Genomic DNA, 25,243 nt, shown 5'->3' with positions numbered 1-25,243 from the left:
GTCTACTTTGGGGGTCATTCCTCAGGTGCTATCAAAGTTGTTTTGTGAGGCAGAGTCTGTCACTGGCCTGAAGCTCACTAAATAGGCAAGGCTGGTTAGTTAGCAATCTTCAAGAATTCACTTGTCTCTTCCTGCCCGTGCTGGTAGTTATGCATGTAACACACACACACACACCCAGCTTTTTCATATGGGTTCTAAGGCCTGAACTCAAGTCCTCACACTTGGCATGGAAAGTACTGATTAGGCTGCCTTTTCAGCCCTCCGTTCTTCTAAAATAAACTCAAAATCACAAGACAATTGTGTTTTAGGCAGTACTGAAAAGATATATTCCTGTTTAATATTGCAATTAAACATGTGTATAGAGATTATATTTGTAATGCACATAGGAATTATGATTCCAATGGATGTAAATAATTATTTTAGCCTCAAATCCTTAGTTCAAGCTAAAACTAAACTTTCAATTATAATTTTGTTAGAAACTCTCAATGTAAGTTAGGATTAAAGTGTTTTTTTAAGTTTTACATGAAAATGAATGGCAATATATGTTCAGTTACAAAATATATTATTTAAAGTTGAGCTATCTCTTTTCAGTATTTTCTATCTTCAAAGGTGAAATTAAATTTAATGCTTCTGATTCAAAATGGCAATATAGTGTGATCACAGTTGAATAAAGTTATTTCTATGCACCCATGTATACTCATAGACAATGATCTAACAGTTACCATTTTGGGGTGGTAGGATTTGAAAGTGGTATCTTAAAATTTGTACTTTTTTTCATTAGTTAAGTTGTGTAATGAGTATTATTGTTTTAAAAACAATAGTATGCTTTTTAAAGACTGATTCAGAGAGGTTATAAGTCTACTCTTAAATATTCCAACATATCTGATTCAATTGCCCAAACAGCCAATTGTCCCCTACACTACCATACTGCTCATATGCACAATTTCAGGGATCAACATTCAGGAATAATACACAAACAGCAGCCACCACTAACCAAGGCATACAGTCATTCAATTACCAAACCCTGTCTCTTCTCTCTTAAATATCAGCTAGACTACTGTGACTAACTCCTGATTGGTCAGAAAACATTGACTCTGATCCTACCAAATTCTGTCTTCTTGCTTCAATCAGTGAAAACAAAGGAACAGTGATTCAAGTTTCTTCCTATTAATGTCCTGGGGTGCCATAGTGATCTATCTTTCTTGAAACAGGATTCCTTCCCATGACCACATTTGAGACCCCATTCTACTCCTCAGAGTAATTGTTCACCACCCCTTGCTCTCTTCACTTCAGCTAGACTGGCTTACTTGGTGTCCTTCATGTTTCTTTCTTCACACCAGATTCTTACACATGTTATTTTTTGCTTAGGCAGAAACGAAGAACTAGATAACTGCTATTCTTCCTTTAGATCTCAGTTCAATTATCACTTTATCAGAGCTTCTCTTAACCACTTACAATTGCAATTGGAGGTCAGATGACAATTTGTGGGACTCAGTTCTTTCCTTCTACCATGTGGGTTCTTGTTGGTGACAAGTGTCTTTACCCACTGTGCTGTCTGCCTGGCCCTCATTGACCACGTTGTAGTAGATCAAATTTCCCTAAATATATGATATTCCCTTATACCTTCTCTTTGCAGTTTATTATAGTTGAAGTGGCTAAGTAGGGCTATAGAACAGTACTGTGCAAGAACACTAGTTGATCCTCTACACAAATATATAACCAACCAAATCTAAAGTACAAAATAGTTACCACATATAAGTAACCACATGATGTGATGGGCTAACTCTGTAGGTGTTATCTTACTTAACCTTCACAGTAACCCTGCAAGGAGTATTCCCATTTGAAATACACAAACTCTGAGGCAAAGAGAAATGGAGTCATACGACTCATATATGACTGACCCTGGGACCCAGATCTGTTAAAAGATATTCACCACTTTTATTCACACAAAATTTTCTCCTCACCCTTTTTGTCAACATTCTACTTTTACTCAATAAACCACCATCCAACTAGTTGACACAGCCTTCCTTCAGACCACATTCAGATAAGTCTTTTTTGTACCATCAGATTAACCCTCTCTGCAGATGAATTCTTTTTGAGTATTTTGTATTTTTAGACAGAGAATAACATAAAACTAGAGCCAGAAAATTTTGGTCCACCACCTTTTTCCCTAAAGCATACTTACTCTTTTAAGCACAGCAAACTGATTTGTTAATGAAAGCTAAAATAGAAACGGCTATCAATGGGAAGGACTTCACTGGAGGAACAGTCCACAAATCATGTGGGAACACAGCACATGTGGGGACAGAACCACAACTATTTGCTTACACATTTTCTTAGACTGATTTTTGCATTACAATCAAATTGATTCTTGTAACCCTGTGGCTTAGAAAGCCTAAAATGTTTACTGATGGGCCCTTTCATAAAAATGTGGCAACTCTTGATCTGAAAGATAATTTGCTCAAAGATATGATAAATCTAGATAAAGATCAAAGTCTCAGTGTCATTGTCATACCATTTTTGCATAGTAACTATATTCATAGACCCAACTCAATTTTTATAGTTTTTAATTTTTATACAGAGGGTGAATGGTAAGCAACTTACTTCATGCAACTTGTTCCAGTTTTCTGCCTCTGATTTTTGTTGGCTCTGTTTGAGTTGGTTTAAACTTGGCTTGCTAGGAAAATTTCCTACTGTTTCTCTTGTCCAGTCATCCACCAGCTTGTGTAAATCATCTGTGAACATCCCCTTCTTACTGGCTGGCGATTGCTGGCGTGGCGCAGTATTACTCTCCGCACGCTGCACATCTACAAGAAAAAAAGAAAACCAGGTGAAGGAATTGCAACTGATAATGAGCTGTCTCCTACCATGTGGACTCCCAGGAGTCAAACTCAGGTTATCAGGTTGGAGGCAAACTTGTGTGTCTCTAAGCCATTTCCCTAGCCTAAGTTAACACTTCTTTGAACAACATATATGAAATGATAGTAACCACAAATTATAGTCGACGCAAGACTACTAATTTAAAGCTGTTATACTGGTATAATCACCAAATAACCCTTTGACATTCAAGTTTCTTATAGCTGTCCCATCAAATTAAATGGTTATCATAGGTATAAACCATGAGTGATAAACAGTCTTCAAAATATGAGTATGACTTTAATCTTTTTATTAGTTTCCTTGGGTACATATTTGGAGGAGTTAAAAAAAGGGTCTTGTATGTCTATAGAAGCTAGGAAATTGAAAGCAGGTCACAGAGGGAAAGAAAGACCTAACTGAAAAGAGAAAGAAGAGGTTAGTCGGAGAAAGTAAAGAGGGGGTGAGAGAAAAGGAAAATAAGAGGGTTGGGGGAGGGAGTAACTACTCTAAAGATGTTTGAAAAAGCTATAGGGAAATGACTGGTATAAGCTTCCACACACACATACATATGGAAGAGTTTAAATGGCGTTATCTGACCTAAGAGCTAAAGCTCCCCTTAGAAGTTATTAGCCCAATGCCAGAGGCTCCCAAATCAATACAACCTATTATTGCTCTTGATTGCCCAATATAATGTGATAGTAATACCTTATTTTAGAAAACAACACACACTTTGGTCAGAAGACCCTCCTCCTAGCTGCCTGGAAGATAGGCATTCCTGGCTGCAGTTGGATTGAGATGCACAGCACTCAGTTCCTTCTCCAGCACCATGTCTGCCTGCATGCCACCATGCATCTGGCCATGATGACAATGGACTAAATCTCTGAACTGTGAGACAGCCCCAATTAAATGTTGGCCTTTATAAGAGTTGCCTTGGTCATGGGGTCTGTTCACAACAATGGAAGCCTTAACGAGGACAGCAGGTTGCTAAGGAATAAAAGTCATTAAGAGTGACTCCTGTAAGGTATAATAATGACTGTCCTGTAAGGTATAATAGTGACATGAAGAGGCCATCTCCTATAGCCAGGCAAGAACCCCAGTGGAGTGATAGAGACACCAACACACCCATAAAACTTTCAACCCAAAATTTATCCAATCTACAAGAAATGCAAGCATGGAGGATAAAGCAGAGGCTGAGGGAATGGCCAACCAATGACTACTCCAACTAGAGACCCATCCCATGGGCAAGCACCAATCCCTGACACTATTAATGATACTCAGTTATGCTTGCAGACAAGAAAGAGCAAGTTATCTGATGAGAGGCTTCACCCAGCAGCTGACTCACAGATACAGACACCCACAGCCAAACAGTGGATGGAGCTGGGGGACTCTTATGGAAGAATAGGAGGAAGGATTGCAGGCCCTGGAGGGGGACAGGAACTCCACAGAAAGATCAACAGTGTCAACTAATCTGGACCCTTGAGGCTCTCAGAGTCTAAACCACCAACTAAAGAACATATGCAGGCTGGACCTAGACCTCCCACTCTTATGTAGTAGATGTGCAGCTTGGTCTCCATGTGGGTCCTGAACCTGAAGAACTGGAGCAGGGGCTACCCCAAAAGCTGTTCCCTGTCTGTGGGATATGTTCTTTTAGCTGGGCTGCCCTGTCTGGCCTCAGTGGGAGAGGAAGCGCCTAGCCTCACAGAGACTTGAAGTGCCAGGGTGGAGTGGATACTCAGGAGCCCCCACCTGATCAGAAGAAAAGGGGATGAGGGGATTGGGGAAGGATTGTGGGAGGGGTTGACTGGAGGGGCAGTAAGTGGGATGTAAAGTGAATCAATAAAAAATTAAATTAAAACAAAAACAAAATAACAGCAAAAAATTTAAAAAAATACCCACAGGGCTAAGGATGTGCCTTAGTAGTACAATGCTTGTATGTATCGTGTATGCCCATAGGCTCAAGCCATGTAAGAGGAGTGCCATCATAGAATGATAAAATGGAAACACTCTTATGTCTATAGTAAAAGTACATTTTTAAAATGGAGAAACCAGACCCAGAAAAGGTAATTTGATCATATTTATGTTCTTCCAGAGGCAGGTCTGGAATGTCAATGATTTAACAGAATTCAAAAACATAGAACCACATTTTATTTAAATTTTTACTAATATTTCTGTTTATGACTAAATGTTTAAGAAGAATCAGGCATTGCAGTAGATAATTCTATTATCAGCACTGGGGAAGCTGAGGCAGGAACATTCCAAGTTGAGAGGCAGCCTGAGCTACAGTCACTGTAAGTTTCAAGGTCTTCTTGCCTTTAAGCAAGAGGGGAAGGAGAGGTGGGATCAGTTTAGGAAGTGACAGCTAAGGATTTCAGGGCGCTTTGCAGTGTTCCTGGATGGGGTGTGGAACTCGGCAGCTGTTAGCAGTGCTTTCAGCCGTGAAAGGGCAGGACAGCTTGGGTAAGTGTGGGAGAAAACCAACCTTGCACTACCAGTTTGGCACAGGCTTTCCTTAAATAACAAAAACTGACGCAAAGGTTAAATTAAAGTTGTAAAGATGGCAGATAAAACTACTAACGCTAATCAACTTATGCAGACCCAAGTGTTAGCCCTTTCTGCAAAAGTAGGTTTCATGTCCCTAAAAACGAAGGTAGGCAGCTATTAATCTGAGTAATCCACATATTCAAGGTATCATCTGTAGAAAAATTAATAATACAGTTTGTGATCAATGGTTGACACAATGGTAGTATCGAGTCTAGGGAATAGTGTTTTGTAGCCATTTATTCCATCTTTTGTCTCTTATATACTTCCAGACACTCTTCCACAACATTCCCTGAGATGTAGAGGGTATGGTATAAGTGTACATTATGATTTTGATATATGTGCTAAGAATGAAGTCTATTGTTTGACATTATTTCCCAAAGTCCATGAAAACTTGAGTCCAATGATAAAATCTTTAAAAAAAAGATCTTTCTTTTTATATTATGGATATATTTACATAATATTTATTAATTTAATTTATTAGTAGACATTTATGGGATAAAATATTTTATTTCAATTTCAGTACGTTTCATTAGTTTTCTGTCAATTTTATTGTAGAAAATTACTTATCTAGTTTTCAGTACAGATGAACTTTAAATAGCTAATAATTTAGAATTCTGGTTATAACAGTGTTCTACATGTTGTAAATAATTAAGGGCCCTTAACCCCAGACCAAAGGACAAAATATAGTTACAGCTGTCTCTAGGAGCTGGAGGCTGTCAATGCAGTGATACACTTAAATTGGAAAGCCAAAAGGTTTCCTTTGAATTTCCCAAGCAATATACAATCAGGTTTTTTATGTTATATTTTGTTGCAAAGATTAAAGCAATTATAAGTCAAATCATAATTGGTCCTTTTAATAACTTTTGACTTCAAGACATTTTTTCTATAACTTGCTTTGCAGAAAAAATCCTATAAATTGAAAATATGAAATAGAATTTCTTTAAAAAGTCTTAAAATGAATGAATTGCTACCACAGTTGCCTTGTTAAAAAAAAATAACAGATGAAGTTTACTACGAAATAAACAATCAGTAAAAGCATATGTGAAGAAACAAAAAGAATTATATTAGTAGTATAACATTGTTCTTTGTGCTTATAATACTTATTCTCTCATCTGATTACAAAAATGATTAAAAATTTAATAATTACACAAATGATTGGCTTATATAACATGTAAAATGTAATGTGTCCAATAATAATAGTATAAAGAAATGAAGGCACATATAGAGTAGAAAGTGCGTATATCATTGAAATGAAGATACTGTTATTCTGAACTATACTGCCTTGAATTAAAAAGATAATTGTAATTCCCATGGCCACCACAGGAAGATAACTAAAAAATATAGTAAAGGAAACAACAAGGGGATTTACACATTACAAAAAATAACTACTTAGGGCTTGGAAGATGGATCAGCACTTATTGTACAGTCATGAAGATTGGAGTTCCCATCCCAGCACCCACATAATAAGGCAGGCATCCAAACATCTGTAATTCCAGCTGTTAGGGGAGGCAAAAGAGCAGCCTCAGTGAGGCTTGCTGACTTCAAGCCTATTTAAGCAACCAAGAACCTCCTCTCACAAGGGGAGTGCAAAGGGAGTGGGGTGGGCAGACCAGGGTGGTAGCATCATTTTATGTAAATTAATTTAAAAAAGAAACCAAGAGCCTGAGGCTCAGGGAAGGACTGTGTCTCAGAGGAATAGGTATAAAGTGGTAAGGAAAACACGCGCGTGCACACGCGCGCGCGCGCGCGCGCACGCACGCACACACACACACTCACAGGAAGATGAGCAGGAATCAACAGTAACAAAAAAGTCATTAGACACAAAAAATAGCAAAATGTTAAGTAGAAATATAAATTAAATTATATAGAAATGATTTAAATAACTCAGTAAAAAGCCAAAGGCTAGCAGACTAGATAAAATACATGACCAAATTGCATAACAATGTCCATAATAAATATTATTCATATTAAAAATATAAAAGGGCTGGGAAGATGGCTTAGTGGTGAAGGCACTTGTCACCAAATCTGACAAATTGAATCTGATCTCTAGAACAAACTCCAACAAATTATTCTCTGACATACAAATGCATGTGTGGCATATATATAGGCACACACATGCACAGACACACAAAATAAATTAATTAAAAAATAAAAATATATTAAAGGGATGGGATGGATATAACAACACATAAGTAGTAAACTAAAGAAACTATCTATAATCATATCAGAAATATATACTAATATCAAAAGATGCAATAATCACAAACACATGTAGCCTAGTTCCCAGATGCACAAAGCAAAACTTATAGCATTGAAAAGCAAAGTTCAGGAGCTGAAGGGGTTGCTACCGCATAGGAAGAACAACAATATCAACCAACCAGAACCGCCCCCCAGAGCTCCCAGGGACTAAACCACCAACCACAGAGTACACATGGAGGGACCCATGGCTCCAGCTGCACATGTAGCAGAGGATGGCATTGTCCAGCATCAATAGGAGGAAAAGCCCTTGGTCCTGTGAAAGCTCATTCCCCCAATGTACAGGAATGCCAGGGTGTTGAGGATGGAGTGGGTTGGTGAGAAAGGCAGCATCTTCACAGAAGGAGGGGGAGGAAGGAGAGGGTATGGGAGATGGGGGAAAGGGGATAACATTTGAAATGGAAATACATAAAATATCCGAGAAAAATAAAATTAAAAAAAAAAGAAAAAGAAAGTTCAACAACAGGGAGAGACTACTATAACCCACATTAGATAATTGAACTAATAAGCAAAAGTTTAGGCACAACAGAAAATATAAATAAAAAGAAGCCATTTGGGTAAGCTTCAGGTGTAGTTACTGATAGAGCACTTGCCTAGAATGTACAGGGCTTCTGTGGTTCAATCTTCAGCAAACCACAAAATAAGAAAGAAAGAAAAAACCCCACTATCACAAGGCACCTCTTCTATAATCCTAGAAACTTCAGAGGCCAGGGTAAAGGGATAATTTGAGCCCAACCAAGGTTGGGGACATAGGAAGACTTCACCTCTAAACAAGCAAAACCAATATGTAAACATGCAGGGCATTTGGGAACAAAATGAAGCACAGCTATGAAGCCATCAGAGGTGAAGGTCCTATGACTTCTGATACTGAATCTCCAAAGCTGCCTTCAATCGTAGTCTGTCTACACTTCAATTCTGATTTTAGCAGAATCACTCAAAAGTATAGCTCAGCATAGATGGGACCCCAAACTCAACTATCTTCTTGCCTCAACCTTCCCTGTGCTGGGGCTATAGGTCTATACACCCATATGGGACTGGTGTTCCATCATTGACTTTTCTTTACAGCTGAATAAACTTTCACTGAATTATGTGCTGGTTGTTTTTATCCATTCATCAGCCGATGAACACCTAGGCTAGTTCTACTTTTCTGAGTAGTACAACAATAAAAACAAATGTGTAAAATATGGTGTACTGACCTTCACTATGTACATGGAACCAAAGAAGCCTGACTTGATGAGTAACTTCTTTATTTAGTTAAGTATGGACTCTTTTCCAGAAGTTAAAGAAATGCAGTGGAGGAGCTGGAGAGATGGCCCAGCAATTAAGAGCATTTGTTGGCTCTTTCAGAGGACCTGGATTTGCTTGTCACGCCCCTTCTTAAGTACAGTTCCAGAAGATCGCGCATTGCTTTTTGACCTCCATGGGCACCAAGCGCACCACATTGTGCATACGCACACATGCAGGTAGACATATACAGAAAATATAAGTATTTTTAAAAAGAAATACATTTTTATTTTTTATTTATTTATTTATTTATTTATTTAATTTTTAAGCACATTGGTATTTTGCCTGCATGTATGTCTATGTGAAGGTATAAAATCACTTAGAGCTGGATTACAGACAGTTGTGAGTTGCCATGATGCTAAGAATTGAACCAGGGTCCTCTAGAAATGCAGCTAGTGCTCTTAACTACTGAACCATCTCTCTGAATCCCATTTAAAATATTCTTAAAAATAATATATAATGGTACTGGAGATGGCTCAGTGGTTAAGAGCACTGGCTGCTTTAATAGAAGACCAGAGTTTGGTTCTCAGGTGGCTCACATGTGCCTGTTACTCCAGGAGATCCAATGCCCTCCTCTGGCATCCATAGGCACCCATACACACATGTCCCCACATAGACACACAGACATATACATAAATAAAAATAAAATACATCTTAAGAAGTACTATATAGAGACCTCTTGTTTCAGAACAGCATGAGAGTATTTCAACCAACAAACTTCTAAACCAATTCTAAATGTGAGACTAGTAATTCTTACCAATTGGGACATTTCAGAAACTATGCTAGGACAAGATACCAGCATTCTATCTGTTTGTTTTCCAAATGACAACACAGAACAAACAAACTTAGTTATTTTTGATATCTACCATCAATAAATATTAATCATTATTTCATTAAAGAATATTCAGCACCAAAGGATTTTAGTATTTTTAGATTGTGTATACATCACTGTTTCATATTTATTTAAAATTATTTTAGCTTAAAAAAAAAGCAACTTGTACTATCACTGTTGTACTAATTTTGCTGTTCTTTGACCAGATTTTATTTTTCTTAAGACAGGTTCTCATTATTTAGCCCAGACTGGATTTTTACAATCTTCTTACCTTACTCTCCAGAATACTTCAACAACAGGCATGCCGTACCATGCCCCCTAGATCTGATTCGGCTTTTAAACAATTACATGTAAGATCAATTTACCTTTTACAACAACGAGATTGTCCGAATGTGTCAAGGACTGGGGGCGGCTTCGAAGTTTGCTTTTGAAGGATCTTGGCCTGCGTGGTGATGCAGGTGGCATGGGAACTTCTGAAGATTGCGCTTTGCTGTCTTTAGTTGCTCGAAGGCGTTCATAGAGCTCCTGTAGCTCTTTATTCTGCTGTGTTTGAAGACTGACCACCTCTTGAATGTGTCTGAATAGAAATTATGCAAAGATATTTTAGTAACGTTGTTGCCATGAAGTCAAATTCAAAAACTTTATGACAGTACAAATAAAGCTTTAAAAAACATTAGTAATTTTTGTTTGATTTTTGAGACAGAGTTTATTTGTGGAACAGCCCTGGCTCTGCTGGAACTAGCTCTGTAGACCAGGCTAGCCTTGAATTCAGAGATCCACCTGCCTCTGCCTACAAAGCATTAGTATTAAAAATGGTGTAATGCAGAGTATGTTTACAATTTTAGGATGGAAAACACCTTCCTACGTAATAATACTAATTTATTACAAAAAAAGGATAGACAAACTGATGAAGACTAATCATCTCAATAGAGAAGGAGACAGATAATAAAATGAAATTTAAAGCCAAATAGTTAAATATCAACTTTCTCCTTATTACAGACTATTATTCAGAATATTTAAATAGCTCCTAAAATCAATAATAAAAAAACCTCAATTTTCAAACAGAATACAAACGGGGCTGGAGAGATAGCTCAGTGGCTAAAGGCACACACCGTTCTTCCAGGACTAGGGTTCAATTCCCAGCACCCACATCAGGTAGCTCACAATAACCTGTAAGTCCAGCTCCAGAAGATCTAACTCTTCTGGCCTCTGTGAATATCAGGAGTCACGAGACCACACTCATGGCTAGGGTAACAGGCATATGTCACTATGTCCAGCTAAAATATGTTTTAATTCAATCTGTGTTGTGAAGATATAAAGAAACAAACACATCATGTATTTTGGAATGTAAAATGGTCTGGCTTTACTAGAACATACATTTTTTCTCAGATTTTTTTGGACACAAGGTCTTCCTATGTAACAGTGGCTAGCCTGAAACTCATCAGTTAGCCTTGCTATGTAACAGTGGCTAGCCTGTTAGCCTGAAACTCATCAATTAGCCTTGTAGCATTACTTTGCCTCTACCTCCCAAATCCTGGGATTATGGCATGAGTAACCAACCTGATATCAAACACAATTTCAACCATTATCTATAAGCTTTAAGAGGACAGACATTTTAGCTGTATCCCACAGAAATATCTGTGTGTAAAAAGATAAGTATCATTTATATAAGCAGAACATGGGGAAGACTGAAGGATTTCTTGAGAAAGAAACTTGGATACACTCATTAATTGGAATTGCATGCAGTGATTTTTAAAGGTAGATTTATGCAGATATGAACATTTATAAACGACATTTTAAAGCAAAAAAATATAGACTCGCATGTTTGTTATTTATTTTACTAAGGACAAAAAAGGATATGCACACAGTAAGTGCCTCTGGGAAGGGGAATAACAATCAAAATGTAAATAAATACTCAAGTTAATAAAGATAAAAAAAAGAAGTACAAGGGGTTTTTTAGCTTACTTTTTCATTATGTTACTTGAATATTGTCCTATATATCACTTTTTTGAGGCAGGTTCTTACTATGTAACTTTGCTGGCCTAGAACTCACTATTGCAGACCAGACTAGCCTTGAACCCATAGAGATCTGCCTGTTTCTGCCTCCTGAGTACAGGGATTAAAGGTGTATGCCACAGGCCTGGCCTCAATTTTTAAAATTTAACTTTTTAAATACAAACCTGTACAACTAGAGATTGTCCAAACTAACAGGTAAAAGAAATCTCAGCTTACAGTTGTTGGTCTATAGTGTCTAGTATTGTCTAGTAAATTACTATAAACAAATCACACTGACAAAAGAATGCTAAAGGGCTAGGGATGTAGTCCAGGTGTAGTGAGACAGAAGAGGGAATAGGTGTTCATTCCCTTAGCCACTGCACAGGTTTTAAACACTAAAAAAAATGTTAAACTGTTAATGATAAATTCTTTTGCGTTCCTATTCTAAGCACTCCTGATGTTTGCTTTCCTATTTTAAAAACAAAAAGCCCAGTTACTAGGGGACTATGCAATTTGACTCCCTAACTAGTAGCTCTTGGACTCTTCCTTGCTTCCATGGTTGCTTTGAGTACAAAGACTGTCAGTCAGCCAGATGGACTATTCTTATGCTAGCACCAGCAGTTTTGAACACCCCACTGATGCTTTGAGAAAATGACACGAGTTTACCCGATTGCTCTAGCTTCTAGAGTTAGAGGCAGAGCCTTAACTAGGACTGTTCTAACAGTGTGTTCTCAGCTTTTTACTATCAAAAGCATTGTAGAACTCAGAAGACTGCAAAAACATTCCTCTCTCCCTACAGGGCCAGAGGGGAATAACTTCTAGTGGCCTACAAGAGGGACTGCTGTGGCTGTTGCTAATCAGACAATGCTGTACAAGGTATGCTGTGTTTCATCCAAATCCTCCTCTGGCTATATAAGCAGGCTATTAAGACTCTCTTGTTGAATCCTGTGCTGGCTTCTCTGGTGTAACATTAGAACCAGTATAAAGCTTCTTCTCTGGGGTGGTCTTGTCTTGCTTCTTTTCAGTAGTATAGGCTGGGCTGAAAACACAAAGAAAGAAACAGCAGAGCGAGCAGAGGGAATGAGAGCTGATCAGTGTGCAGGCCTAAGCTATTGAAAGTGGCAAGGCAGTTGGCTGCCTGACAGCTGAAGAAGAGACAGAGTTTGGTTGTCAGCGGACTGAGCTTCAAAATCAGCAAGGTTCAAGTGGTTGTCAGCTGAAGAAGAGGTAGCTCAATACTTCAACTGAGAGGCCAGGCAGGAACTAGGGAGATGGTGGAAATTGAAAGGAAAGAGAGCTGAGGCTGAAAAGGATTGAAAGCTATAAAAGGTCAGAGGAAAGAAACTGCTGTTCCTGGTCACTGGAAGAATTCCAGAGAGCTGTCAAGACTTAAGCATGGAGGGTCTCAGAAACCCTACCCTGGGAGCCCTGGCCATTGCCAAGGGCTGAGGAATCCTGATACCCAGGGCTGCCTATCAGTTGCAGCCACCTGCTGCCAAGGGCTAAGGAATCCCAACTTCCTGGCCCTGTATAATAATTCTAGCATTTTCAAAGCTAAGTGTCTTGCTACTTGTCCTACAGCAGAGCTTAAGACCAGAGAGCACTCCTACCTCCTCCTTCAGGTTACTATTACCAAACACCAAGGGATACAACAGATATCAAGAACCAGTATTTGAAGACCTCATATTTTCTTATTCACAGTTTTCATCAGAGTAGAACAAAAGGCCCACAGATAGTTGATGGGTGAGAGCAGGGTCTTTGTCTAGCATTGCTCAAGCCTGTGTTCAATCCTTAGCACTAGGAGTGAAACCTGCATAGGGGGATCATATCTTTTTTAAAAATTAGGACAGGATAGATTTTTTTGTTTTATTCATTGTTTTGATTTTTTGAGACAGGGTTTCAATATATAGCCCATCTGGCCTGGAATTTGCTATGTAGAATAGGCTGGTCTCAAACTCAAAGGGATCCCCACCTGCCTCCCAAGTTCAGGGATTAAAGGCATGTGTCACTACACCTGTTCCTATTTTGAGTTGGTTTGTAAAAAAAGATTTTTGTTTCCTATAATCAGGAGGCTAGGGCAATAGGAACTTGGCTAATTTGAGGCCAGCCTTGGCTACATGGCAAGACCATATTTCAGACCATAAAACATAAATAGAACACTAACATCAGAAATAAAAAAAGCACTTTAAAAATAAGTATTGTACCGGGGTTGGGGATTTAGCTCAGTGGTAGAGCGCTTGCCTAGCAAGCGCAAGGTCCTGGGTTCGGTCCCCAGCTCCAAAAAAAAAAAAAAAAAAGTATTGTACCATAAAATCTCAGTATACCTAAATGTCATAGTATTAAATATATTGAAAAATTGAAATACATATAATATAAAACATGTATATGTATGTATTTTAGTTAATTTTTGCTGTATTAATTATTATTATTTATGTGTATGATTTGTGTGTTTGTGAAGGCCAGAAGAAAAGTTTCAGGAGTTGGGTCTCTTCTTCCACTGTGGCTTCTGGGAATTAAACTTTGGCTGCCAGGCTTGCATGGCACTTTTCCAAGTAGATCGTGAATTTGTAATAGCGTTAACTTTTTTTGGTGGAGGTGGCGGTGATAATATTGTTATTGCTATGACAGCACATGCCTGTAACTTCAGCCCTTGGGAGGTGAAGGCAACAGGGTCAGGAGTTCAAGATCATTCCTAGCTTAATTTAGCAAGTCTAAGGTTAGTCTGGTGTATGAAACCAAACACCAAACATATTAAACAGCACTCTGCATGGAAAAACATATTGTCATAGTATCATTCTAAAATGTTATGAACTCCTTTGCTTAATAACAAGTTTCATCTTAGAAGGATCTTATATTTTCCTAAAGATAAACTAGTGTCTTTGACTATATTCATTAGCTAGCTATCTACTAAAAAAAGGTAATAAGAGTTGTAAATTCTTACTTCAAGAGTCCTAAAGGACAAGGACTGAAAAAGCAAAAGGCTGTAATAACAGCACAAAGGAGGCAGAAGCAGGATGAATCACCACAAATTTGAGGTCAACAAAGATTATCTCCAGGCCAGGCTGAACTACATAGTAAAGCCGCTCACTGGTTAACTGTTCTTCCAGAGGACTCAGATTCAATTCCCAGTAACCACATGGTGGCTCACAGCTGCCTGTGAGTCCTGATCCAGGGGATCTGACTCCTTCAAAACATCAACATATATAAAATTAAAATAAATTATTAACACCCCCCCACAAAAAGAACTGGAGAGATGGTTCATAGTTAAGAGTATCAGGTACTATTCAACAAGACCCAGATTCAATTCCCAGCACCCACATGGTGGCTAACAACTGTCTGTAACTCCAGTTCTAGGGGGATATCCAACTACCTCTTCTGACCTTCTGCACCCAAACACACAAAACAATTTTAAAAACTAAAATAAAATTATTTTATATACAATGATTTTATATATAATGATTTTTACAATAGAATCCATTACAGTTTTACCACAGAAAAGTTTTAATCATCAAATGCCACTAATCCTCAATTAGCTATAAAGCAAAAATTGAGTTCTATAAACCTCTAAACAATTTTACTTGTTACAGAAGAGAGAGCGTCCTTACTTTTCCCGTAATCTTTGAAGCTCCGCTTTCAAGTCCTCATCCTCGATTTCTGATTCATTGTCACTGCTCATTGGAGAAGATGGAGAGTAGAAGAGTGAACTCTGTGTTTGAGCACGGGCTGGTAAATGCTGACCACTCTTTGGAGCAGCTTTTGCCACTGACTTTCCACTGCCAGCAGGAGTGGCTGAAAATTCATTAGTACATGTCTGTTTCCCAGGAGTTGATTCATCTTTTTCTTTATCTAACATTTCAGACCCAGACTGCACACTAATTCCTGTAGTAGAAGTTTCTTCCACATTCTTTTCTGTTGTCACTGAAGACACACTGGTCTCACGAGCTGTGCTCAAAGATAAGATGTCACCTTGTTCAGGGTCTCCTTTATCTTCTTTAAAGGTTTCATAAAGAGTTCGTAACTTTTGTGAAGAAACTGAAGCTTTATGAGTGGGTATGGCAGGTTCCACTTCGATCAACTGTGTCACTGCAGCTTCAGTAAAGGTTAGTGCTTGCTCGTTAGACTGGGCTGTCGTTTTCTTCGATGGCGGTCTATGTTCTTTTCCAAAAGACATCATTTTCACTGGCTGCTGCTGAGGAACTGTAATCACCTGAAACAAAAAGGTAAATTGTCTGGTTCTACCTAATAAGAGGGTAAACCTCATAAGGAAATTCACTAACAAAATAACTAACACAGCATAGACAAATGGAAGAGCTGATTTGACATATATAATACTTGTTAATAACAAAACTTATACTGTCTACAGTCTGTCTTTCGATTGGGGCTCTTGGACAAATTAGCTTCACATTACTCAAATAAAATCCCACTATAAAATTTGCTGTGATTCTAAATGACATGAAATTAAATTAAGGAGCCAGGAGAGACAGATCAGCAGTTAAGTGTATTCTCTGCTTTCGCCGAGGACCAGGGTTTGGCTTCCATCACCTATATGGTGGCTCACAACTATCTGTAACTCCAGCTCACACGGATCTGATACCCTCTTCTGGCCTCTGTGGGAATCCCTCAACGCATATATATATACATACACATATGAATAAAAACAATAAATCTAGAAAAGGAGATTAAATTGATAAAAATGATGACCCCTAAAAGGATTATTTCTGTGTTCATTTACAAGTATCTTTAGATTTACCTTCAATAATATAAGGTGAAAAGGTAAAGAAATTTTATATCTTTCTGTATAATATAAATATATTACATCTTATATAAATATACATGAAGAAGTTAGCTATAGAATGATTTACAGCTAAAGTAAGGATCATCCACAGATCAATTTTAATTGCTGTCATTTTTTTATAGTGCTGGGGATAGAACCCAGGATGATAGATGGTGGGCAAACTCTACCATGAAGCTGTATCACCAGCCCCGTTTCCCCTCACTAGGCGCCCAATGAAAAAGTCAACCAAAGACACAAACCTGGAACCGACCCCGCTGAAATGATCCACTCATCGCTTTACATCTACTCAAAGCCCTAGTATCAGCTGAGAACTCCCGTGTCAGCGGAATGGGATCAGAAGCAATTGCTGATCTTTTATCTTCTGTTTCCACTGTAAGGTTTGTCAAATTATAAGCAGAAAAGAGAAAATAATTTTTAAGACAAATTTGTTTACATTACCAAAAATGAAGAAAAGCAGAAAGTTTAACCCTCACTAATAATTAAAAGGTGTTAATGTATAAGCAACATTGTTTAAATCCCTAACTCTAAATCAGACATGGCAAGATTTATCCCAATACTTAGTATCTATATGAAATGAATAACTGAAAAACCAAATTAGTTACAAAAGAAAATAAAATGGCAACACATTAATGGGATATTTAACATACATGAGCTACATGGAAAACATGGCAAGATTTGAGTATGAACGACAAAAAATAAAAAGTAGATGAAAAATGATGTTACCTAGTCTATGTCCCTGACTGTAAGCACACTACCTTGACGAACTTTTGATCTCTTGAAAAAGCTGGTTGACTGCCGTAGCCTGTATGCCCAGCTTTTTAATTTTCGAGTCCAGGATTTCCTGCTAATAGGATTTTTGAGACTAGGACAAGTAAAGCTTAGGCCAAAATATCCACCTCCTGTCTGCAGATGAATGGTTCCATCGCTTGACACAGCAGCAGGATAGGCCTCTGGATCCCCTGGAAGTGAAGCATCTGGGGACATCTCCTAATGGAGACAAAACCAAAGAAAAACAAGGTGGTAATAATTTAGGTAAGGCAAATAAGTTTTTGGAATGCTAGACTTTCTTTATATGGATTTATAACTAACCAAAAATAGTATACTATGAACTGTTGCAGTAACACCACTATATCAGACTGAAACTGAAGCCTTGACATTTCTTTGGAAATATTATGTCTTTAAATAAAGTCAAACAATATTAATTTTCCAGGCCAAGATATTTATTATCAACCTTGAAAACTAAAATTAAAAATAAGTTTTTTGCATGTGCCAAATAACTGAAAATTTTTTGGTGCACTAGAGACAAAGTACATGTAAGCCAGGCTGTCCTTGATCCAGCTCTCACTGTCTTTACCTGCCAAGGGTATGCAGTACCATGACTGGATATAAATGCTATTAAATGAAATGTTAGTTTGCTCTCCTATTACTTAAGAGTTCAAGATTCTAGATATGTCATACGATAGAAAAACAAGATATTTAATGTCACTGTTTGAGTGACAAAGAAATATGAAGTAATTATTGTGCATTCGTGTTCTAAAACTTTTATATTAAACCACGATTGCTATAAAACTAGAATCTTTTTGTCCTACTATTCCCCCCACCCCCCGCAATACCCATAATTACTTTCTGTGCCTGAGTACTTTAAAAATAAATTATTCTTGCATACCTGGAATGAAGCCTACTTTATCGTGGTGAATGATGGTTTTTATGTGTTCTTGGATTCAGTTTTCGAGAATTTTATTTAGTATTTTTGCACTGATATTCATAAGCAAGATTGGTCTGAAATTCTCTTTTTTGGTAGGGTCCTTGAGGGGTTTAGGTATCAGAGTAATTATGGCTTCATAGAATGAATTAGGTAGTATTCCTTCTGTTTCTATTTTATGGAATAGTTTGAGGAATATTGGTACCATGTCTTCTTTGAAGGTCTGGTAGAATTCTGAACTAAATCCATCTGACCCTGGGTTTTTTTTGGTGGGGGGGTTGGGAGATTTTTTAATAACTTCTTCTATTTCCTTATGGAATATGGGCCTGTTTAGAAAATTTACCTGTTCTTTATTTAACTTTGGTATATGGTATCTGTCTAGAAAATCATCCATTTCTTTCATCTAGATTTTCCAGTTTTGTTCAGTTATAGGCTTTTGTAGTAGGATCTGATGATTTTTTAAATTTCCTCCGTTTATGTTGTTATGTCCCCTTTTTCATTTCTGATTTTGTGAATTTGGATACTGCCTCTGGACCTTTTAGTTTGGCTAAGGGTTTATCTATATTGTTGATTCTCTCAAAGAACCAGCTTTTGGTTTTGTTGATTCTTTGTATTGTTCTCTTTTTTTCTATTTGGTTGACTTCAGCCCTGAGTTTGACTATTTCCTGCCTTCTACTCCTGTTGGGTGAGTTTGCTTCTTTTGTTCTAGAGCTCTCATGTGTGCTGTTAAGTTGCTAGGGTAAGATCTCTCCAGTTTCTTTACAAGGGCACTTACGGTTATGAATTTCCCTCTTAGCACTGCTTTCATTATGTCCCAGGGATTCAAGGGTGGTTTAATATACAAAAATCCATTAGTGTATTCAACCATACAAACTCAAAGGAAAAAAAATCACATAATCAACTACTTAGATGCAGAAAAAGCATTTGACAAAATATAACACCCCTTCATGTTAAAAGTTTTGGAGATCAGGAATTCAAGGCCCATACCTAAACATAATGAAAGCAATTTGCTGCAAACCAACAGCCAATATCAAATTAAATGGAGAGATACTTGAGGCAATCCCATTAAAATCTTGGACAAGACAAGGATGCCCACTCTCCCCATATCTATTCAATATAGTACTCAAAATGCTAGCTAGAACAATAAGACAACAAAAAGATCAAAGGCATACAATTTGGCAGAAAAAAATAACGTTTGTCATTATTTGCAGATGATATGATAGTATAAATAAGCAACCCCAAAAACTCTACCAGAGAACTTCTCCAGTTGATAAACAACTTCAGCAAAGAGGCCAGATATCAAATTAATTCAAATAAATCAGTAGCCTCCCTCTACTCAAAGGATAAACAGACTGAGAAAGAAATTAGGAAAATAACTACCTTCACAATAGCCACAAATATTAAATAATATAAATATAAAGCATCTTGGGATAATTCTAACCAAACAAGTGAAAGATCTTTATGATAAGAACTTCAAGTCTCTCAAGAAAGAAAGCAAAGAAGATCTCAAAAAATGAAGAGATCTCCCATGCTCATGGATTGGCAGCAATCTACAGATTCAATGCAATCCCCATCAAAATCCCAACACAATTCTTCAAAGACACAGAAAAAGCAATTCTCAAGTTCATCTGGAAAGTCAAAAAACCCAAAATAGCAAAAACAATTCATAACAACAAAAGAATGGCTGGGGAATCACCACTCCTGACTTCAAGCTCTACCACAGAGCAAGAGTGATAAAAATATGCATGGTATTGGTACAGAGACAGACAGGTTGATCAATGGAATAGAATTGGAGACCCAGAAATAAAAACCACACACTTACACAAACTTGATCTTTCACAAAGAAGCCAAAATATACAATGGAAAAATGAAAGTATCTTCAATAAATGGGGCTCATCTAACTAGCTTCTGTATGTAGAAAAATGAAAATAGACTTATATTTGTCACCATGCACAAAGCTCAAGTCAAAGTGGACCAAGGACCTCAATATAAAACCAGATACACTCAATCTAATAGAAGAGAAAGTGGGAAAGAACCTTGAATTCATTTGCACAGGGGGAAATTTCATAAACAGAACTCCAATGGTTCATGCTCTAAGATCAAGAATTAATAAATGGGACCTCATGAAACTGGAAAGCCTCTGTAATAAAAGACATAGTCAATAAGACAAAATTGGCATCCTACAGACTGGGAAAAAAATCTTCACTAACTTCACATCCGATAAAGAGCTAATATCCAAAACATATAAAGAACTCAAGAAACAAACCACCAAAAAAACCAAACAACCTAACCAAAAAATGGGGTATAGAACTAAACAGAGAATTTACAACAGAGGAATCTCAAATAGTGAGAAGCACCTAAAGAAAAGTTCAAAGTCCTTAGTGATCAGAGAAATACAAATCAAAACGACCCTGAGATTACACCTTACACCAATCATAATGGCTAAGATCAAAACCTCAGGTGACAACAGTTGTTGGCAAGGATATGGAGAAAGAGGAACACTCCTCCATTGTTCATGCAATTGCAAACTGGTACTCTGAAAATCAATTTGGAAGTTTCTCAGAAAACTGGAAATAGATTTACATAAAGACCCAGCAATACCACTCTTGGGAATATACCCAAAAGATGCTCCACCATGGCACAGGGGCACATGTTCTACTATGTTCACAGTGGCCTTATTTGTGATAGCCAGAAGCTGGAAACAACCTAGATGCCCCACAATGAAAGAAGGGATACAGAAAATGTGGTTCATTTATACAATAGAACACTATTCAGCTATTAAGAACGGGGACATCCTGAGTTTTGCAAGCAAATGGATGGAACTAGAAAATGTCATCCTGAGTGAGGTAACTCAGACCCAAAAGGACATGCATGATATATTCTCAATAATAAGTGGATATTAGTCAAAAAAGTACAGAATAACCAGACACAGTCCACAGAACTCAAAAATTCAACTAGCTGAAGGGTCCAAATGAGGAGGATGCACCAGTTCCACTTGGGAGGGAGAAGAAAGCAACCACAAGGGGAAGGGAGGGAGGGGTAGGGGAAGGAAGAGGGATGGGGGAGGGGGTAGAGAGGAACATGATCTAGTAATGGGTTGGGGAAAAGGACTGAAGCTCTGAGGGCCATAGAAAGAATGGAAACAGGGTCCTTGGGAGGACCCTGGGAGGAAGGAGGTTGGGAGGACCCTCTACAATGTACCAGAGACCTGGGAAGTGAGAGACTCTCAGGACTCAAAGAGGGGGGGACCCTACATGAAAGGGCCCTACAGTGGAGAGAGGGAACTTGTAGAGCCCACCTTCAGCAGAAAGACAGGGCAACTAGTGAGGGATGGGGTTGCCATCCCACAGTCAAAAGTCTGACCCATAATTCTTCCTTTCTGAAAGAAATATAGTGATGGAAATGGAGAAAAGCCTGAGGAAAAGAAGATCCAGTGACAGGTCCAAAGTGGGATCCAGCTCAAGGGGAGGCCCCACAAGCTAACATCATTATGGAGGCTATGGAGCACTCACAAAAAGGTGCCTATCATGCATGATTGCCCTCTGCAAGACCCCAACAAGCAGCTGAAAGAGTCAGATACAGATATGTGCATTCAACCAATCAACAGAAGCTGCTGACCCCTGTGGTTGAGTTAGGGAAAAGCTGGAAGAAGCTGAGAATGAGAGTAATCCTATAGGAGGACCAGCAGTCTCAATTAACCTGGACCCCTGAGCTCTCAGACACTGGATCATCAATGAGACAGCATATACCAGCTGAGATGAGGCAGCCAATACATACATACATATACAGCAGAGGACTCCCAGGTTCCGTCAGAGAAGAAGCACCTAACCCTCAAGAGACTGGAGGCCCCAGGGAGTTTAGAGGTCTGGAGGGTTGGGTGGGTTGGGCACATCCTAGTGGAGACAGTGGGGGACAGGAAGAGGTATGGGATGTGGAACAGTAGGAGGGTGGACCAGGAGGGGAATAAAATCTTGAATGTAAAAATAAAAACAAATTTAATAAAAACAAATTGTCCATGGCAATTAATAAAAAAAAAGTTAATGCATAGAACCACAGATACTTTTGGGATATAAGAAAAGTTATAATAATAGATTAAAAGTAAATATAAAATCATATAGGATGGGATATAGCATTTGTTTAAAGGGAGACAGCAATCCTACATGATAATAAGCATTATTAACATTTAGAACAAATCAGGAGTTATCAAAGAGAAAATTTTGGATTAGAGATGTTGTTCAGTTGACAGAGGACTTGCCTAACAAGCACAAGGTCCTAGGTTTGATTCCCAGAACTACATGAAGTGTTTATGTGGATTCCATCATAATCATAGTACCCAGAATGTGGAAGTAGGTTTATTAGGTAGAGGCAGATCATCTTTGGTTATATAGAAAATTTGAGGCCAGCTTAGGATGCATGAAAGGTTGTCTCAAAAAAAGTGAAATTTTGATCAATCAGTAAGCAAGTTTCTGAAGTCACATTTTGAGTTAGCAACACTGCAATTTTACTTATGAGAGAAAAAAACTTGTAAAAATACAACATTGTTGCAGTAAGATTAAAAAAGTGGTAGAACTGGTTCCCATGCATTCTCACTAGGTGCGGATTTGTGGGAGCCTCGTGCTCCAGCTGTTTCTCTGCCAGCCACTTTTATACACTGTCCCCTTGGCAGGTAAAATCAAAATTCCCAAAACTTGTAATTTAGAAATTAGATTTATATGTTAAATACTCAATCCACAATACATCCACAGAATAAATTCACTGCCAATTAATAAAGATAGAAACCTCCCACCTAGACAAGATAAAATTGACCTAGACCACCTGGATGAGAATCATCTTCCTCCGTGGTCTCCATCTTGATTCCTCTCCTTCCTAGACTTTTCCCTGCCTACCCTTCCTTCTCATCTAATGATAGGCTATGCCTTATCCTGGACCCACCTTGCTGCATAATGACATCATCCTACACAACATTTCAGAAAGTACTAAAATGATCCCATTGAAATTATAGGTAAGATCTATTCTAATGTGATAAATAAAACAAGATAGGATATTTAATAGAAATTTTAGTTTTAATGAGCAAGAGAAATACTTAGACACAAAAAAAAACTGATATAGACACAAGAATTTATGACAGCAGCAAGAAAACACAGACCATAATATATGTAGGAACTGTTTCAAGAGGCTATACACTCAGGTGGTAGTATACAGAGGAACCTGGGCAATGAAAAGGATGCTTCTAAAATTCCACCCCATTTTTGTCCTATTGGTCTTTTCAGTGTATTATATTTTTAAAGATCCTTCTACTTAACAACGTTTAATTGGGGCTTCTTTGATTCCTTGAACAAATTTCTACCTGTAAATGCCACTTCTATGTATAAGTCTTTTACTGAATATTAATATTTTAATTTATTGTAGCCCTTTAGTTACGCTATTGACAGGCTGTTAAATACTAGAATGTGAACTTCATAAAAGGTTTGACTTACTGCTCAAAAGACAGTTACTAAATGGAAGAGTACAATGGTTGAGGTACTAAAGAAAAAACAGCCTTTCCACATCCCTTATCTCCACATCAAGCAAAAAGACATCAGAGCATCTGCTCCCAAAATAGAGCAGAAAGAAGAAATAGATTTGGGCCAAGAGAGAAGTCAGTAAGAAGCAAAGACAACATCCAACAGGAAGAGTAAGCCCAGCTGGCTTTGTAGACTAGCTACTACAGCTACCCTGAAGGCAGCATTAAAATCAGTGCTGGAGTGAGGGTTCAGTGGTTAAAGGCAACCAGGTATGGTTCTCAGAACCTACATGGTGGCTCACAGCCATCATCAGTAACTCTAGGAATCAAACACCTTTTCTGATCTCAGTGGGCTCCTTCATACACATGGTACATATACATAAACATCGGGCATACATACATACATATACATAAAATTAAACACAAATATTTTTAAAAACAAAGAATGGATTGCAGTTACTAGAAATTCAAAAATGCAATCTTCATTGCAAAAAAGACTAATAAGACAATATAATCTACTTAAAAATAAAAAAATTATATCATTACAAAATGCAGAGGAACAAAGAGAGGAAAGCATGATATGAAAAGTTAATATGGGAGAAAAATAGGAAATAAGATTATCTTCACTTATAGATGATAAAATTTTATACATGGAAAACCCAAAGCTGGATGTTGTAGTATATGCTTTTAATCCCAGCACTCAGATGTAGGTAGGTGGATCTTTGTGAGTTCAAAATCAACATGATCTACAGAGTGAGACCCTGTCTCAAAAGGAAAGAAACACAAAATTGAGGGTTGGGAGATGGCTTAGTGGGTAAAGCACTTACTATGAAAGCATGAGGAACTGAGTTCAGATCCTCTGAGCAAGATGTCTAGCTATATTACTCAAATCAGTGATCCTGCCACAACAGAACAGTGAAGAGTGATCAAGGACACTGTAGTAGTTTGAATATGTTTGGTCCAGGGAGTGGCACCATTAGGAGGTGTGACCTTTTTGGAGTAGGTGTGTCACTGTGGGTGTGGGCTTTGTGGCCCTCTTCCTAGCTGCCTAGAAGTCTTCTGTTTGTCTTTGGATGAAGATGTACAACTCTCAACTCCTGCTACACCATGCCTGCCTAGATGCTGCCATGCTTCCACCATGATGATAATGGACTGAACCTCTGACCCTGTAAGTCAGCCCCAATTAAACGTTGTCCTTATAAGAGTCGCCTTGGTCATAGTATCTGTTCACAGCAGTAAAACCCCAACTAAGACAGAAGTTGGAACCAGGGACTGGGGTATTGCTGTGATAAGCTTGACCATGCTTTTGTTTAGAAGAATGTAGATTTTGGCTTTGGATTTTGAAAGCAGTGGAATGCTTTAAGTGGGGCTTAATAGGCTATCCTAGTAGGAATATGGAAGACTTTGTCGCTAGAGTGATTTGAATTGTGTTGTGTGGACCTAGCTCAAGAGGTTTCAATGGAGAAGAATTTCAGTATA

General features: G+C 38.0%; 1 protein-coding gene across 12 annotated transcripts in view; it reads right to left on the bottom strand.

Moving 5' to 3' along the window:
• The window catches only part of Wnk3 (WNK lysine deficient protein kinase 3), a 164,130-nt gene that overhangs the window by 27,421 nt on the left and 111,466 nt on the right, over nucleotides 1–25,243 (bottom strand). For 7 of the 12 annotated variants that reach the window (XM_087600108.1, XM_087600109.1, XM_087600103.1 and 4 more), the window contains 5 exons: nucleotides 17,456–17,546; nucleotides 16,799–16,929; nucleotides 15,370–15,971; nucleotides 10,135–10,346; nucleotides 2,605–2,807 (listed from right to left, as the gene is read on the bottom strand). In XM_087600108.1, coding sequence (XP_087456234.1) covers nucleotides 2,605–2,807; nucleotides 10,135–10,346; nucleotides 15,370–15,971; nucleotides 16,799–16,929; nucleotides 17,456–17,546 — 1,239 coding nt within the window. 12 annotated transcript variants of the gene reach the window in all.

The sequence above is a fragment of the Rattus norvegicus genome, chromosome X, assembly GCF_021556685.1.
Source record: "Rattus norvegicus strain SHRSP/BbbUtx chromosome X, alternate assembly SHRSP_T2T, whole genome shotgun sequence".
In the NCBI taxonomy this organism is placed as follows: Eukaryota; Metazoa; Chordata; class Mammalia; order Rodentia; family Muridae; genus Rattus; species Rattus norvegicus.
Note: the sequence above shows the minus strand (reverse complement) of the source record. Positions and strands in the feature narration are given on the sequence as shown.